At 38.7% G+C, this 16,586-nt stretch overlaps 3 protein-coding genes across 3 annotated transcripts; all 3 read left to right on the top strand.

The window, feature by feature from the left end:
• Nucleotides 1–7,147: 7,147 nt before the first annotated feature.
• Nucleotides 7,148–10,566, top strand: LOC143613333 (receptor-like protein kinase FERONIA). The gene is made up of 3 exons (XM_077087067.1): nucleotides 7,148–7,732; nucleotides 10,056–10,481; nucleotides 10,549–10,566. The coding sequence occupies exons 1-3, from the start codon at nucleotides 7,148–7,150 to the stop codon at nucleotides 10,564–10,566; spliced, it is 1,029 nt and encodes a 342-aa protein (XP_076943182.1).
• LOC143613336 (uncharacterized) lies at nucleotides 9,882–14,174 on the top strand. Its single transcript, XM_077087069.1, has 3 exons — nucleotides 9,882–10,955; nucleotides 11,227–12,159; nucleotides 12,889–14,174. The coding sequence occupies exons 1-3, from the start codon at nucleotides 10,665–10,667 to the stop codon at nucleotides 13,981–13,983; spliced, it is 2,319 nt and encodes a 772-aa protein (XP_076943184.1). The 5' UTR covers nucleotides 9,882–10,664; the 3' UTR covers nucleotides 13,984–14,174.
• LOC143613332 (receptor-like protein kinase HERK 1) lies at nucleotides 14,024–16,105 on the top strand. The gene is made up of 2 exons (XM_077087066.1): nucleotides 14,024–14,051; nucleotides 14,171–16,105. The coding sequence occupies exons 1-2, from the start codon at nucleotides 14,024–14,026 to the stop codon at nucleotides 15,097–15,099; spliced, it is 957 nt and encodes a 318-aa protein (XP_076943181.1). The 3' UTR covers nucleotides 15,100–16,105.
• Nucleotides 16,106–16,586: the final 481 nt, after the last annotated feature.

Raw genomic sequence — 16,586 nt, 5'->3', positions numbered from 1 at the left:
TTGTGGTAAAATATTAAAATTTCTATATTTAACGGTTGTATTTTTATTTTATGTTGGTAGACGGATAAAAATGCCACTGAAAGACCAAAATGTTATTAATGACAAACGGCGGAGATGATGTTACAGCGGAGATGAAAGTCCAAAATCTTCAGTGAAGATGGCACTGACAGCCGGCGGAGATGATGTTACAGTTGGAACAGTTGCCTCAACGGGATGAGCTACTGAACCAATACTGCAAACAGGCGTAGCCGCCTGGGTCATCGCCTCGGGTAGGTTGACCAAACCTACCGTCATGGGTCCAGAGCTGCTCCTCCCCGCTCCACTCTGGAATGCGGTTGCATCCACGCCTGCATGAAGACAATATATTTAAATATAATGGCGGAAAGGTATGCAGTTTAAGTAAATGAAGTTTAAACTTACGAGTCTTCTTGAGCTTGAAGGATCGGACAGGCGGGGACGAACCCGATGGAGCCGGCCTCTTCACGCCGGTCACCGTCGTTGTACTGGGCTGCCTGGAGGTGACAGCTGTCTCAACCTCCGGAACAGTGGTCTCACCACCACCAGGGTTCCCCGCCGCCTCTTCACTTTCGGTCTCCGACTCAGACCAGTTCCCCTGATCGGCAGTGGAGGCAACTTTCGCCTTGCCCTTCCCGCCAGCAGCCTTCTTTCTCGCGAAGAAAGGACCATCTGCGGATTCCTCATCAGAAGACAAAATTAGAGGAATTCCAGCAGAGGTTTGAGCATTGAGAGGGCGAGGGCTAAATAATCTTTTACCTGGCCGCGTGGCGCTCAGTATCTCGTGGCCTGGCGGGTAGGCCTCCACAAACCGATCCGCCGTCTGCTCAAGGATGGGCAACTCGTTCTCGTCAAGAGCACGAGTACCCAACCGAGCGGGACCACCGCTCTCCTGCGGCTGCAGAAGTGACTGCAAGTTGTTTCCCTCTGAAAATAAAAAGAAAGAAATAGTTAGAACAAAAACCCTAAATTAGCAAATAATATGAAGTATACCGTAAGGGACAGAGTTCAAACCGTATTCGAGGACGATGGGAATCTGTGGCGCCTCTGCCCCAGCATCCTTCCACACCCGGCTCATACCGAGCATCACCATCCCGGACTCCGCAAAGCGGTAAACCGGAGTCTGGATCCGGGAAATCTTGGAGAACCATTCCGCCTCCTGGTAGTTGGAGGCGTGAAGGCTGGGGAGTGCTCTCCCGTTCTTGAATGTCATCGCTATGGGGACGACACGGGCAGAGATGTAAAAGAACTCCCGCTTCCAAGACCGAGTACTGCGCTGGGTAGCACAGATCTTCAAACCCTTGATCCGGGTGACCAAGGTGTACCAGTCTTGGATGCACCTCCAGGAGTAGAAGGTCATCAGGCGGTCGATATGGGGCTCCACACCCAGAATGAGGCACACCCATTCAAAATGGCGGATCTTGGCGATCACCATTGGGTGTACCTCCGTCAGGTGCACACCGTGTCTCTCCAAAACACGGTATACAAACTTTGTCAATGGGAACCTGAGATTCCCATAGACGAAGAATGCAGCATATACCCCTATCTTGCCCTTGGGGGCATCGTACACCGTCTGGTGAGGCTCAGGAAACTCAGGCTCGAACGGCTCGAGCATGAACTTCCTGATGATGTACTGATAAAGCTCGATGGGAAGAGCACACTGGCATTCGCCGGCAGTGTTCTTATCGTCCTTATCAGACGTGGACGTCGGGTTCTCGGCGTACACGTCAGACTCCTCGGCGGTAGCTTCAAGATCATGAGCAGAAGACATGTTTTAGATGCAAAGAAGGAACGATTTCAAGAGAATGCTCGACAAAGGTTAGAGTATTCGCCGGAAATCGTTTAGAAGAAGAAGAGTGAAGTGAAGGTGTGGTTTAAGATGCACCCTCTCCCCCTTTATATACTCATCGCAATGAATGCGATGAATTTAATGCGGAGGAGAGAGGAAAACGCAGGTGCAATGAAACTATGACACGTGGAAAAAGCAAGCTGGCAACAGCTGTTGACAGGACGCGCGCCGTAAAGTTCGCACCCACGAGCCCGAAAACTCGCGCCCACGCGCCTGAAAAAGCGTCTGGAATGACCATATACTGTCACGTCGCCATAACTTCCTGCACATCCTGAAACTGTCAGAAGAAACCGTCGGACTACACTAACGTCCCTTCAAAAGTTTGGACTGTTCTTATCCTTTCACCAACTCTTCGAATTTCAAAAATATTCAAAAAAGATTCAAAGATTCAAAAATAAGAGGGAATATACCCCCTTACCTTGGTACCCAAGAAACCGTAAGACAAGTGCGAGTACAGTGTCAAGGCAAAACCCTTCACATACCTAGCACCTGCAGGGAATTGAAGCCAAGAATGCCTTGGAAGTAAAGAAACTATAAGACAAGTGCGGGTACAGTGTCAAGGCGAAACCCTTCACATACTTAGCATTTGCAGGGAATTGAAACCAAGAAGGATCTTCTGGACCGTGCTTGCGGAAAGGGAAATAGCACCTCCGCATATCGGAAACGTTGAGAACTAGCTTGTTTGAAACTTCAAGGCGGAATTGGTGGTTTAACATAACTGATCACTATGTCCGAAACTACCAAAACCTCGTGAAGAATCTATGCAAGCGAAACTCAACGCTCCCGATGTGCGAAGGGGTTAAACACCTACCCGCATCACAACCAAAGATCAGGCAGAAAAGTCAGGAATTTCTGCGAGTGACATTAGGAAAACCGCGGGAGGAATCCCCATGGAAAACCTTAAAACTAAAAACCCTTTTCAAAACCCCTTGCTTAAGTCCAAAAGTTCACCTCACTTATTAACAATTCATGAGAAGAACATTAGACTGGGGGGACTTGAAGAGGTAGGTCCCAGCAGAGCCCAGTTTGACCCGCAAGACTCACCTTGAAGAGGGACGTCTGCGCAAGGACCAACTGGTTCCGCAGGATCCACCATGCTCAGAGATGAAAACCTTACGCGCAGTACGCCAGCTGTTCCCGCAGGAAAAGCCTCTCAATGGTGAAGTACCCCGCCTTTTCCCGCAGCTGCGGATACAAGCCATCAGGGAAGGCTACCCGCACTAATAGCAAGGCTACACGCACAAGGCACTAACTCAATAATTCAGTAATGTCACCTGAAGGAATGAGCAAGGCAGGAATACTCCCGCCCAAATGAGCCAGTCCGTACGCTTCTGGAAGATCTTTTGTACTATACCTGCCAAGGTATGGACAAAATAGACAAGATCTGACCAAAGCAGCCCATGAACCAATCACAGGGTGACAGCTCACCGACAACAGTACGAGGAGGAACATGCTCTGGTACAAAATGTCACTATCAGCCGCTGCCTACTCACCAACCCTTGTCGTGGCACGTACATAGCCTGCAGTTGGTGGAAAAGGAATAGTACACAGCCGGCCATGTCACTATCAGCCGCTGCCTACCCACCAACCACCAGCATGGCACGTGCGTAGCCCACAGTGGGTAGAAAAGGAATACTATACAGCTGGCTGTACCTGCTTGGAAACCTACCTTCGGCTATAAATACTCCAACACCTTGGAACGGTATCTGGTATCTTATCTTCTCTAGCAATCTCTCTCAATATATACACTTATATTCAGAGCAATCTAGTCTGATTCTCACGCCGGAGGGTGGTCACAAGGAGGAACCCCCCCCCCCTTCTCAGTGACGATCTCACGGTGTCTGTTTTGCAGGTCATTAGAAGAATAACCATCTTTGCCGGACCTAACCCTCGTGGGAAACATCTACTTAACCCCCAGATTATCCGTAATCTGCCTGGGGTCACTTAGTGTTTCTTCAATATGTAACGAAAAGTAGTAAACTGTGGTTTTCATCTCTGTGGTTTTTTCAAATATGCGGTTTTAGTCTAACAGTTTTAAATCCGCGATTTTCGTCCCTGTAATTTCATTTAACTTGCAATTAAACCCGACCCCACTAACCCCGTTAAGTTTGATCGTTAATTCATCGATGAGCTCCCTCATGTGAGGGGCAGTTTTGTCTCTTTTCTCCACAAATATACCCCAAGCCTAATTCGCAAGCCCATTCGCGTGAGTGGATTAGGTACATTTTGGGAAAAAAAGGACAAAAATGCCCCTCACGTGAGGGCCACGATGATGGGTTCAACGATTAGACTTAACGGGGTTAGTGAGGTCCGGTTTAATTGCAAGTGAAATGAAACCACATGGACGAAAATCGCAGATTAAAAACTATTTGACTAAAACTGCATATTTGGATAAGCCATGGGACGAAAACCACAATTTTGCGGAGGTGGATTTAAAATATTAACCACAAAATTTCTTCTTTATTTGTGTTTCGGGCATATTTACTTAGGCTAAGAGGTATACACAATTATCTATCATTCGCCACATCAGCGTCACGTCAGCTTTCTCCATCACCCTTCACCACCCTTCAACCAAGGAAATATACCACTCACCCTCATTCTCCATTTCCTATATTTTTTTTGTATTTAATACAATTTTTATATTTAAAATATATATTTGAAATTATAATAATTAAAAAAATAAATTAAAATTCATCAATTTAAAAAGTGAAAACGATTACACTAATTAAAAAAATACAAACCATAAACTAAAAAACTAATAAAAAGTAAACATAAAAAACTAAAAACTAAACTAAAAAACTAGAAAGTTAAGTTACATTTTTGGCTAAATTTTTGTTTTTATGCAAACACCAATTCGAGCTCTTTTCCTTGAAGATGGCTAAGAAATCGTGTTAAAATGTCGAAATATTTCCGCTCGGCCTCGTCTTTCCGCATGACCTCCATTAAATGAAGCTTTTCCCGTTCTATCTTGGTCGTCTCTTCGCTTATTTTTTGCCTCATTTTAATCTTTTCAATTTGCAACTCTTTATAACTTGTAAACTCATCCTTTATAAAATTCAACTTCGGGTCATCATTCAGACTCGTTTTTCGTTTTACCTTTGCGTTATCCCTCCCAATCGGACGTTCCGGTTCAGCCGGATCGTCATCACTAAAATCCATATTAATATAAAGGTTACAACGGGCATCCGAACCACCCACCCGCACTAAGTCTCCATGTTCGGACGTTTTTGTTCGCTTCACCAACTCAACCTCGTTCGGCACCGAATGCCACTTCACACAAAGTCGGACAATTTCCCAAACTTGTGGGTAGGGAAAGACATGCTTATGTTTGGCAACATACCGATCGTTTGCAACTTGTAAATATCGACGTCATTACTACCACTCATTGGATTATCTTTAGGGTTGTTGTAGAGATTGTTAAACCATCCCACCTTTTTATTCATCTCCCTCCATTTTCCGTCTATGGAACCATGTCTCCGATGCGTCGGGACTTGTAAAATTTCATGACATTTGAGCGTGAAGGCCTTCCAAAAACTTGGTCCCGTTTGAACATTACCTAATAACATATAAATAAAATGTAAAACAGATATTTAAAAAATTGACATCTTTAAAAAAATCATAAAATTGTAAACAATACCCTTTGAAGGATTCTCGCTTTCGTTAACCCAAGCTCTTGCCAATGCGACTTCTTAGGTAGTGTTCCACATGTTAACCCTCTCTCGACCCGGATGTTCAACGGTTTCGGGTTGGGTTTCCGGAACCACATCTTGAGCATCGTCATCGGTATGAATGGCTTGAGTTGAATTGCCTTGTCGTTTGAGGTATTCGTTATACTTGATCCATTTGTCAAAAGTACAGCCGCACCTTACGTTACCTCTGGGTTAAAGTTGGGATCCGTTTTAGGTTAAAATGTGTTTGAAATTAGTAGAATATGGAAGAGAAGAATGGTAAAAATATGTTAAAATGGTTTGAAATAGGTTAATATAATTAATATATATAATAAAAACGATTTTTTTAATAAATTAGCCATGGCCCAACGATACTACGGGGCCACCAAAAAAGCTGCTGACGTGCAGTGGCCTCAGGTCACACGTGAGTAGGGATGGCAACGGGCCGGGTATTGGTAATCTCATGCCCGTACCCGTTTATAAAACCGTGTCCCATACCTGGGCCATTACCCGTTGGGTATTTATCTAGTAATTACCCGTCGGGTATCGGGCATACCACCGGGTATCGGGTATACCAGTTGGGACTTTAAAGTACATTTTTTTAACCATTATAATTAATTTATACCTTTTATTCATACAACAATTATTACAAATTTAAATATAATGCACTCGATATATAGAAACGTGACAATAAATAAAATATACCATTATAATTTATATATATATATATATATATATGTATGCTTCACAACCTATAAAATACAATGAATTTTTCGGGTATATAATTCGGGCATATGGTTCAGGTAAACGGGTATATGATTTCGGGTAATCGAGCCGGGTATCATCTAATCCCATACCCGGCCCGTACCCGCGAACATTTTTAAATCCGAATCCCATACCCATCGGGTTTCGGATATACCCGTCCCATTTGTTTTGGGTTTCGGGTATACCTGTCAGACTCGGGCTTTTTTGCCATCCCTACACATGAGACCAGTGGGGGTGGGGTGGGGGGGGCATGTTCCAAGTGAGATCGGTGAGGGGTGGCTGACACCTAGGACCTGTGAAGGGGTCACTACCCATACCCCTCAGCCTTAGTGTCAAACTAGCTAACTATAAAAGGTTAATGGGCTTGGGAAAACGAGTTGGGCTGATCTTATTTCAAAGGCCCAACTGTAAAATATTTGCAACCTAATTTATTATTTCCGTTACATATCTGTAGGAAAAGAATTTTGAAGATTTCTCTCGCTGATATTAAATCAGCAACAAGGGACTTTTCAGAGACATACAATATTGCATTTTGGGATGATAATGATGACTATACTTTGTACAGAGCAGAGCTTAACCACTCTGATAAAAATAATTCTTTATTTACAGAGGGGAATAACAGGGAACATCCAAAGGTAGTTATAAAACGATACCCTACTGGAAATATGGTCTATGGAGAAGAAGCATTTTTTACAGAAATTGAAGCGCTTAGCAGTGTAAAGCATCCCAACATAGTCACTTTACTTGGATTTTGTCTTGAAGGTTCTGAGATGATCCTTGTCATTGAAAATGTGTCTAATGGATACCTCTTTGATTATTTTAAAAATGCCAATGATATGCGTTTTTTAACATGGGAAAACGTTTGAAAATCTGCATTGATGTTGCACATGCATTGAAGTATCTTCACTATTGGATGGAAGACCAAAAGGTGATAATTCACCGTGATATAAATAGCAAAAGCATCGTGTTGGACGAAAGCTGGAGGGCAAAGATTGTTGACTTTTGGTGGTCCATATTCCTGCCACCAAATCAAGAAGATGAAGCACTCTATATCAATTGGATTGGCAGACCTTACAGCGTAGATCCAAAATATAAGAAGACTGGCAAGTTAAAAAGAGAATCAGATGTTTATAGTTTTGGAGTAGTCTTGTTTGAAATACTAGGTGGGAGGTTAGCAAATGACCCGATTTACAACAAAGGGAGAGCCCATGCGGCAAGAAAAAGCTTCAGCAAAGGAACGCTAGAGGACATGATGGATCCTCTAATGAAAGAAGAAACTAGTGAAAGCAATTATTTTGTTCTAAATAGAGGTCCCAACAGGAATTCTTTACACACATTTATTGAAATTGCACAGCAATGTGTGTTAGAAACTCAAGACCAACGTCCAACAATGAAAGTCGTGGTCGAGGAACTTGAGAAAGCGTTATATTTACAAGTAAGTTGTTTTTCTAACTTCATCTTATCGATGCCTACAAGTAATCATGTTGTGATTTACTATAACATAAAAAAAAGTAAAATGCTTGGACATTATATTACATTTGACAAAACATAAATTGTTAGGTTTGCCTTGTTAAAATTCTTTCCACTTTCTAATGTATTGTGTATTCTGGGTAAAGTTAAAGTAAAAAGAGAAACAAAAATGAGGAGTGTAAGAAGGATTTGTGATCACATAACAAAATTTATTAAAAATAAATTTAAAAATAATAATAAAAAAATAATAACTCAAAATATAAATAAAAAACGAAAAAAATTTATAAATAAAATGTTTCCGCCATCATTCCCGTTCAAAATAAATAAAAAAACGACGAAAAGACACAATGACGAGATCAAAGACACAATGATGAAAATGAACAAAATACACAAGTACAACTAAAAAAGACACAATAGATCGCAAAATATAACACAGTGCCGAACAAAATATAACACCATGTTGTGTAATACAACACAATATAAAGAAAAAAAGACGCAATGTCAAGGAAAAAAGACATAACCAATGACGAAAATAAACACAAAACAAAATGATAAACAAAAAGACACAACGACTTTTTTCACTTACCATTGTGTTTTGTTACGAGAACGAGATAGGCGGTGGAAACATTTTTGTGTTTTTACATTTTTCGTTTTTTTATTAAATTTTGCGTTATGATTTTTTATTTATTTTTTCAAAAAAAAATTGAGGGTTTTTTTTACAGCTAAAAATCCTTCTCATTTTTGTTCCCCCGTGTATAACTTTACCCCGTGTATTCAACCTGTCAAGTTTACATTTATATATTGGGATATTGGTTGTTAATACTTCTAATGTTTGCTCATTGGTAGATAACACTCTCAAGTAACGTTTTATCTCCCACCGCTCCCAATTTGTAATTTGTTTTCTTCTATCACTCCTCAACTTAATGGGACCTAACTTTGTTATTTTTTTTTTTGAACATGTTTTTTTTGATTTGGCATATTTGTAATTTCAAACCCATTATTATAACATACTATTAGTGAAATTAAAATGCCTAATAAGTAATAACCATAAAGTCAAGTCAACAGCCACCACCACCACACCACACCTCTTTAACCACCGCCAAAACCCCTTCCCACCACCATGTTCATCCCCTTCAATCACCGACGGAACCCACAACCACAATGATTATCTTCTTTGTCAGCCACGATAACTTTTAGTGTTTCCCCCTTCATCTCTTTTGTCCATGTTACAAATAAAAACCGTAATCAATGAAACTAAAAAGGAGACCTTGGAAGAACCCAAACAACTGGCCAGTTGAAAATGATGGGTGGCTAATCTCGTACAAGAAAAGCAATTTCATCACGTTGTATACACCTGTCAGGCATGAATTCACCAAAAATCGGTTTTCTCGTCGATAACAAAGGGTACCACGATTCCCATTCATTGAATTACGCGTGATTCCGGGTGATTCATTTCTTATTTGCTATTCTCGTTCATCGAATAACGTATGATAACGGCCGCAGGCGTTGGCCGGAGAAGTGATGTGAGGTGACCGTTGGCCGTAGACTGGTCGGCGTTAAATGTAAAATAGATAGATGGCTTTATTAGATTTTTTATTTTTAATAGTATATTTTAAAATGTTAATTATTGGTTTTTAATATATAACATGCCACATCAGATAAATCGTGTTACGCCAGAAAAAAAAAAAACTAACGGAGTTAGGTCCCGTTAGGTTGAAGAGTGACCGAAGAAAACAAGTTATAAGCTGGAAATGGTGGGAGAAAAAAAGTTACTTAAAAGTGTTATCAACAAATGCGTAAAAGTTGGGAGTATTAAAAACCAATATCCCCCTATATTCTAATTAACACTAGAGAAAATTTAAGTACGAATCCTGCCTTTAGACTATGATTTATGACTTCGTTGAAATGCTACTATGAAATTGACAAAAAGGAATATGATAATAGTCAAAATTAAAAACTTTTAGATAACAGTGCAAATATAATGCATTAGGGACTTTATCATGCATATTAAAATCATATTTTTCATTGTTTCACCAACTTATTTATCATATTTATGATAATATCACCAACTTATTTAGTTTTTATCACTACTTCATAGTTTCTCTGTTTGAAGTCTACTGACAAAGCCATCTCATCAAAAACTATTTCACCAATTTTTCATTGTTTATTATAAAAACATTATTTTCTTTTAGCATTCACCAGGGTAAATATACTTTTTAACTCTTTGCTAGTCTTCATTTTTTATTTTAACAAGTTCTGGTTTAATATTTGTGTCTTATGGTCGACAGAAAAACAACAAGGACAACCCGAGAATTCCACTTGAAGACATAAAATTGGCAACACAAAACTTCCATGATGACAATTGTATTGGTGGAGAAGGATTTGAGAAAGTCTATGAAGGAAACCTTCAAGATGGTGATGACTTTAATATTGTTGCTACAAAGCGATTAGATACACGGCTTGGTCAAAAGGAAAAACAATTCCTGAGTGAGCTCCAAATTCTTTGGGAGTATAAGCACGAGAATGTCATTGGCCTTGTAGGCTACTGTAACGAACAGGACGAAAAGGTCATTGTTTATGAGTATGCATCCAGAAGAAGTCTTGATAGGTATCTGGATGACACTACTCTAACATGGACGAAACGACTTGATATATGCATCGATGTCGCAAGCGCATTGGATTTCATTCATGGTGGAGTTGGAAAACAAACAAGGGTAATACATGGAGACATCAAAACTGCAAACATTCAACTAAACCATGATTGGAAAGCAAAACTTGCAGGTTTTGGGCTTTCTTTAATAAGCCCAATAACTAAGGAAACTGAGTATTTCATCGATTATGCATGTGGCACACCTGGATACGTGGACCCACTTTACCAAAAATTAGGATTCCTGACCATGGAATCTGATATTTATTCATTTGGTGTGGTTTTATTTGAGATCTTGTGCGGTAGATCAACAGTTGTTGTACAAGAACATGAAGGTCACTATCTACCAGAGTTCATTAGTAACAAATTTGAAGAAGGAAAGCATGATGAAGTGGTGTTTAAGCAAATAAGGGAACAGATCCAGCCAAAATCATTGGCTATATTTCAAGAGATTGCTCACCAATGCTTACATCATGTAAGAGAAAAACGACCAACAACAAAAACAGTTATAACGCAACTTAAAAAGGCATTGGAAGTTCAAGTAAGTTTTAAATGCCTTATTATAATTAATAACTTCAATTTTTGCTCACCATAAAAAGTTATTTATGCTATTAATCTATTAAGACAAGATGAAGCATACACATTGAGAACTGTAGATGCTTATGAAATAATTGATGACCGAATAAATATATATAGTTATTTTGACAAAAAAAAAAGCACATGCTAATGTACAGGTGTATTGAACTTATAGAGTTTAGTATTGCATTTATAAGTCACTGTTTTCTGATCAATCCTTTCTACTTGATACACAGAACATGGCATCAACAATGACCAAGTTTGCTCACTTAAAAATCCCACTTAAAGACGTAGTAAAGGCCACAAACAACTTTAATCATGATGACATCATCGGACACGGTGGATTTAGTACCACATATAAAGGACGACTCTTGCAATCTGGAAAGTTGATGAAGATTGCTGCACAGAGGTTTGATTGTAAGAACGTGGAAGGAGAACTTGATTTTTTAAGGGAAATTTCAGTGCTTACTGATCTCAAGCATACAAATCTGATCTCTATTGTTGGGTTTTGTGACGAGGAAGACGAGAAGATCATTGTAACCATGTATGAGGCCAACGGAAGTGTTGGGCAGCATCTAGGCAACCCGAACCTCACATGGACGCAAAGATTGAGAATATGTTTAGGGGTGGCTCGTGTGTTGAGTTACCTTCATTATTCCAAGGGACGCGATTATGCTATTATACACTGTAACATCAATAGCGACACAATTTTATTAGACGGGAACTGGGAAGCCAAGTTATCCGGTTTCGAAACTTCCATCAAAAAATCAGTACGCAAAAAGGACCAGGTCTGCCCTTGTGAACCTATTGGCACAATCGGGTGTATGGACCCAGCTATTGAAACGACGGGAGGTGTGACCCACAAGTCGGATATCTACTCATTCGGAGTCGTTTTATTTGAAATCTTGTGCGGGAGGAAAGCATGTGTTCAGAATGATGCGAAAAGTTTTCTAGCTCCATTGGCCAAGTATCATTATGAAAACAAAACCTTGCAGGATATAATATATCCTGATCTACAACAGAATCTGATGTCCCCACAGTCACTTCTCAAGTACTCAAACATAGCATATTCTTGCATAAATGAGGATCAAGCAAACCGCCCGAATACAGACTATATTGTTGATGAACTTGAGAAAGCACTGGAACTTCAGTTGCGCCGTGAAAATATTGTAAGATCTCTTTTATTTATATTATTATCGATTTTCTTTTGCTTTTATCATTCTTGCATAGCAATTTTCCTTTTGTTGATATTACTTTATTTCCTATTGTATTTAGAAGCAAGTAATACATAGGAATGGTAAAAGAATCCAAACACGACACAAAAATCCTGAACATTCATAATGGGATATGAAAACGACATTCAGATATAAAACTCGGTTATAATTTCTGTGTTTTGGGAGGGGTATGGTATTCTGTGCCCTCTGATCACCTGAACTCGTCTACTTGGATAAAAAGCGAATATCTAATATGATCTTAAAAAATATATTAATTTCAAAATTGAATATATAAAAAAAGCATAGCATTGTTCCAATTTAGCTCAATATTTGATACTTTAATTTGATTACTTAGGTGAGTTTAAGATTGGATGGTGGGTAATAGGCACACCATGGTATGTCTATGTACTCGATAGGTGATGGGTACTCCATGTGTATGACACCGCATGTGAGTGACTGGTTTATAATTGATCGAGTGTGAATTTTGATATTATCTATCACCATGACATGACGAAGACCACCTACTAACACATTGATTTAGTTTTCTTTTAGATTATCATTTTATCTGCCAAACTATCCTTAGTTTAATATGGTTTAAGTAAATTGAAATTTATGTGATTGGGCCTTATTTATTACTTAGCGGCTAACTATAAAAGGTTTATGGGCCTTGTCATGTATTTGCAGGGAAACAAATTGGAACACTTGAAGATTCCTCTCAATGATATTATTTTAGCAACCGATAATTTCTCAGACACATGCAGAACTACAGTTAGCCGTTATTATACCTGGTATAGAGGAGAACCCCACTGCTATGATAAAGAAACACCTCCATCCATAGAAGGGGAAAATAAAGGTGAACTGTCCAAGAAACACAGCAGTACTGTACTTATAAGACGCATCCGTCCTAGAGATGACGAGCTAAGAGAAGAAGTGTTCTATACAGAGATTGAAACGCTTACCAGTGTCAAGCATCGCAACATTGTCAGTCTACTTGGATTTTGCATTGAAGGTTCTGAGCTGATCATTGTCACTGACAATGTGTCAAATAAAAAGCTTTCTGATTATTTGAAAAACGACAACCACAAGCGTATTTTGACATGGGAGAAACGCTTGAAAATTTGCATTGATGTTGCACGATCATTGAATTACCTTCACTTCGGGATCAAAGACCAAAGGATGGTAATAACCCGTTGTTTAAAAATCTACGACATTCAGTTGGACATGATTTTGGGGGCAAAGATCGATTCGTTTGTGTTCTCCGTGTTGATACCTCCAAATCAAGAAGATGAAGATCTCTTTCTCAATATGCCTAGTGACACATGGTACGGTAACAAGTACTACCTAGATCCAGAATATGTGAAGAGTGGTAAGTTAAAAAGAGAATCGGACGTTTATAGTTTTGGAGTAATTTTGTTTGAAGTTCTATGTGGGAGGTTAGCCAATGATCCCATTTACCAGAAAGAGAGTAACAAAGGGTTGGCCCATGTAGCAAGACGAAGCTTCCACTCAGGAACAATAGAGGAGATGATAGATCCTATAATAAAAGAAGAAGCTGGTGAAAACAATTTTGTTCTAAATAAAGGACTCAACAAGGATTCTTTGAACACGTTTATTGAGATTGCACATAAGTGTGTGGCAGAAACTCAAGATCAGCGTCCAACAATGAAAGTTGTTTTGGAAGAACTTGAGAAAGCACTATTCTTTGAAGTAAGTCAATGTTCTGCAACATTAATTTATTTGAACAAATGTAAAATGCTTGTTGATATTAGATTAAAATAATAAAATACAAACTGAATTTAACATTTGTACTTTAACCATTATGGTTAATATTGAAAAACCGCTCTTCAGTTTTTAACAAGTTACTGTTTTCTATAAGCATTCATCAACTTTTGAATATATAAAATACTATTTTAATCATCCATTCGTATTTTAATAGTGTGTTGTTATGTTTCTCGTGGTTGATAAGAAAACAAGAAGGACAACCTGAGAATTCCACTTGAAGACATAAAACTGGCCACACGAAACTTCCATAATGACACTTGTATTGGCGAAGGAGGATTTGGGAAAATCTATAAAGGAAACCTTCAAGATGGTGATGGGTTTAATACCGTTGTTGCAAAACGATTGGATACGAGGTTTGGTCAAGTGGATAAACAATTCTTGAGTGAGCTACAAATTCTTTGGGAGTATAAGCATGAGAATGTCATTGGTCTTGTAGGCTACTGTGATGAACTGGAAGAAAAAATCATTGTTTATGAGTATGCGCCTACAGGAAGTCTTGATAGGTATTTGAACGATGCTTCTCTGACATGGATTAAACGACTTAACATATGCATCGATGTTGCAAGGGTGTTGGATTTCATTCATGGAGGAGTCAGAAAACAAACAAAGGTGATACATGGGGACATCAAAACTACTAACATTCTACTAAACCATGATTGGAAAGCAAAACTCTCAGGTTTTGGGCTTTCATTAATAAGCCCAATAACTCATGATATAGAGTATGTCATCGATTATGCATGTGGCACACTGGGATACGTGGACCCACTTTACAAAGAATCAGGTTACTTAACGATTGAGTCTGATGTTTATTCATTTGGTGTGGTTATGTTTGAGATTTTGTCTGGGAGATCTACATTTGCAATTCACGAACATGAGGGCCACCATCTACCGGAGTTCATAAAAAACAGATTTGAAGAAGGAAAGCATACAAAGGTGGTGTTCGAGCAAATAAGGGAGCAGATTGTGCCTGAATCATTGGCTACGTTTCAAGAGATTGCATATCAGTGCCTACATGTTGAAAGAGAAAAACGACCGACAACAAAAGAAGTTTTAATGCAACTTAAGATGGCTTTGGAATTCCAAGTGAGTAATTATTTAGTTTTACCAAAGTAGTGTTCCTTTGAATGCATTAATATAAACCAAAACTTTTAACTTCTTTAATGACATAAAACTATATGTTTTAATCTTTTAAACAAATGGTGAGTCAAAAGATGTCAAAACAAGAGTGGGTCTATCACATTCTTATCTTTTAAGTTTAAATTGTTTAGTATAATTTATGCAATATTATTAAAAACAGATTCATCAAAAGTTTTCTTTGTACAATTCTCATTTATACCCGTTGAAAAGGTTTGTTATGCTATGAAGGTACCTACAAAACCGGAGGTGAATGAGCAATCAGTAATTAACGTAGAAGAAACGATTTTTGCTAATAATATTGATCAGCCCAACCCGTATACGAATGAATCAGATAAATGTCTTGATATTTCTAAAAGCCAAAAGGAGGTGGAGGATTATGTGCATGCCAATAGGTCTCCAGCAAAAGAGATCTTCATGAATTGGACAAGCCGACAAAGGGAATATTTTGTAGTTCTTTGTCGAGACCTAGAAATCAATCCGGAAGACATGGATGACGAAGAAGAGGTAGCCTCTTAAAAGGATGGTTTTGCTTAACTTTGGAAGACGTAGTTTTTGTAACGAGAATTTCTTATGTTTAAACTCATGTTGTTTTTCAAATTGTTTGAGCTTGCTTTGTTTTTGTTTTGACTCATGCTTACAAAATGGCCTTGGATGTTTGACTCTACTGCATCATGTATTTATGTATATATACTTCTGTGTTTTCCTGATCATGATATGCTAAAAGGTATGTAACCGCATGCAGATTTCGTCTAAATTTGTTTTGTTAAATGTTAAAACTTGAAACTGAAATAGATTTATACATAATTGAGTCACCTGCTTAATAGTTTAAGGTGGCAAAGCTTATAAAATATTGTAAAATTAACTTACAAGAAGCCTCCACATATATCATCCTTTACAAAAATGGATTATTCATATAAACAATTCCAATAATTCAAAAGTATATAACATCCATTCTTTATATCATTGTCAACTCATGATCAAAGTATGTTGTGTGTTGTATTTTTATGTTAAATGTTGACAATGATATAAAGAATGGATGTAAAGAATGATATAAAGAATGGATGTCAATGATAATGTGTGTTGATCATGAGTTGACAATGATATAAAGAATGGATGTTGCTAGTGTTTTTAGTAACAAAATCCTTAGGACGAAAACATATCATAGAGCCTCACGCTTTTAAAAGCAGACAACTGAAGTGGTTCTGAAGTTTTGTGTATGAGCTACAACCAAGGCCGGCCATGGCATATGGCAGGGTAGTCGACAGCCATAGGCCCGACTACCCGTTAGGCCCGGATTTTTTTTTTAAATTATATATATTTTTAAGAAAAAGCTATATCTATACTTGGTGTTTTAACAAAATTACATAATAACCAATTTGGTCTACTGGCAAAGGTGTATGACTCTCAATTAAAATGTTGTGGGTTCTTGCCTCATTTAAGACATGTTTTAGCCTATTTTTACA

The sequence above is a fragment of the Bidens hawaiensis genome, unplaced genomic scaffold (genome assembly GCF_021521415.1).
Source record: "Bidens hawaiensis isolate Kalapana, Puna unplaced genomic scaffold, B.hawaiensis_p1.1 tig00037175_1, whole genome shotgun sequence".
NCBI classification, from domain to species: domain Eukaryota; kingdom Viridiplantae; phylum Streptophyta; class Magnoliopsida; order Asterales; family Asteraceae; genus Bidens; species Bidens hawaiensis.
Note: the sequence above shows the minus strand (reverse complement) of the source record. Positions and strands in the feature narration are given on the sequence as shown.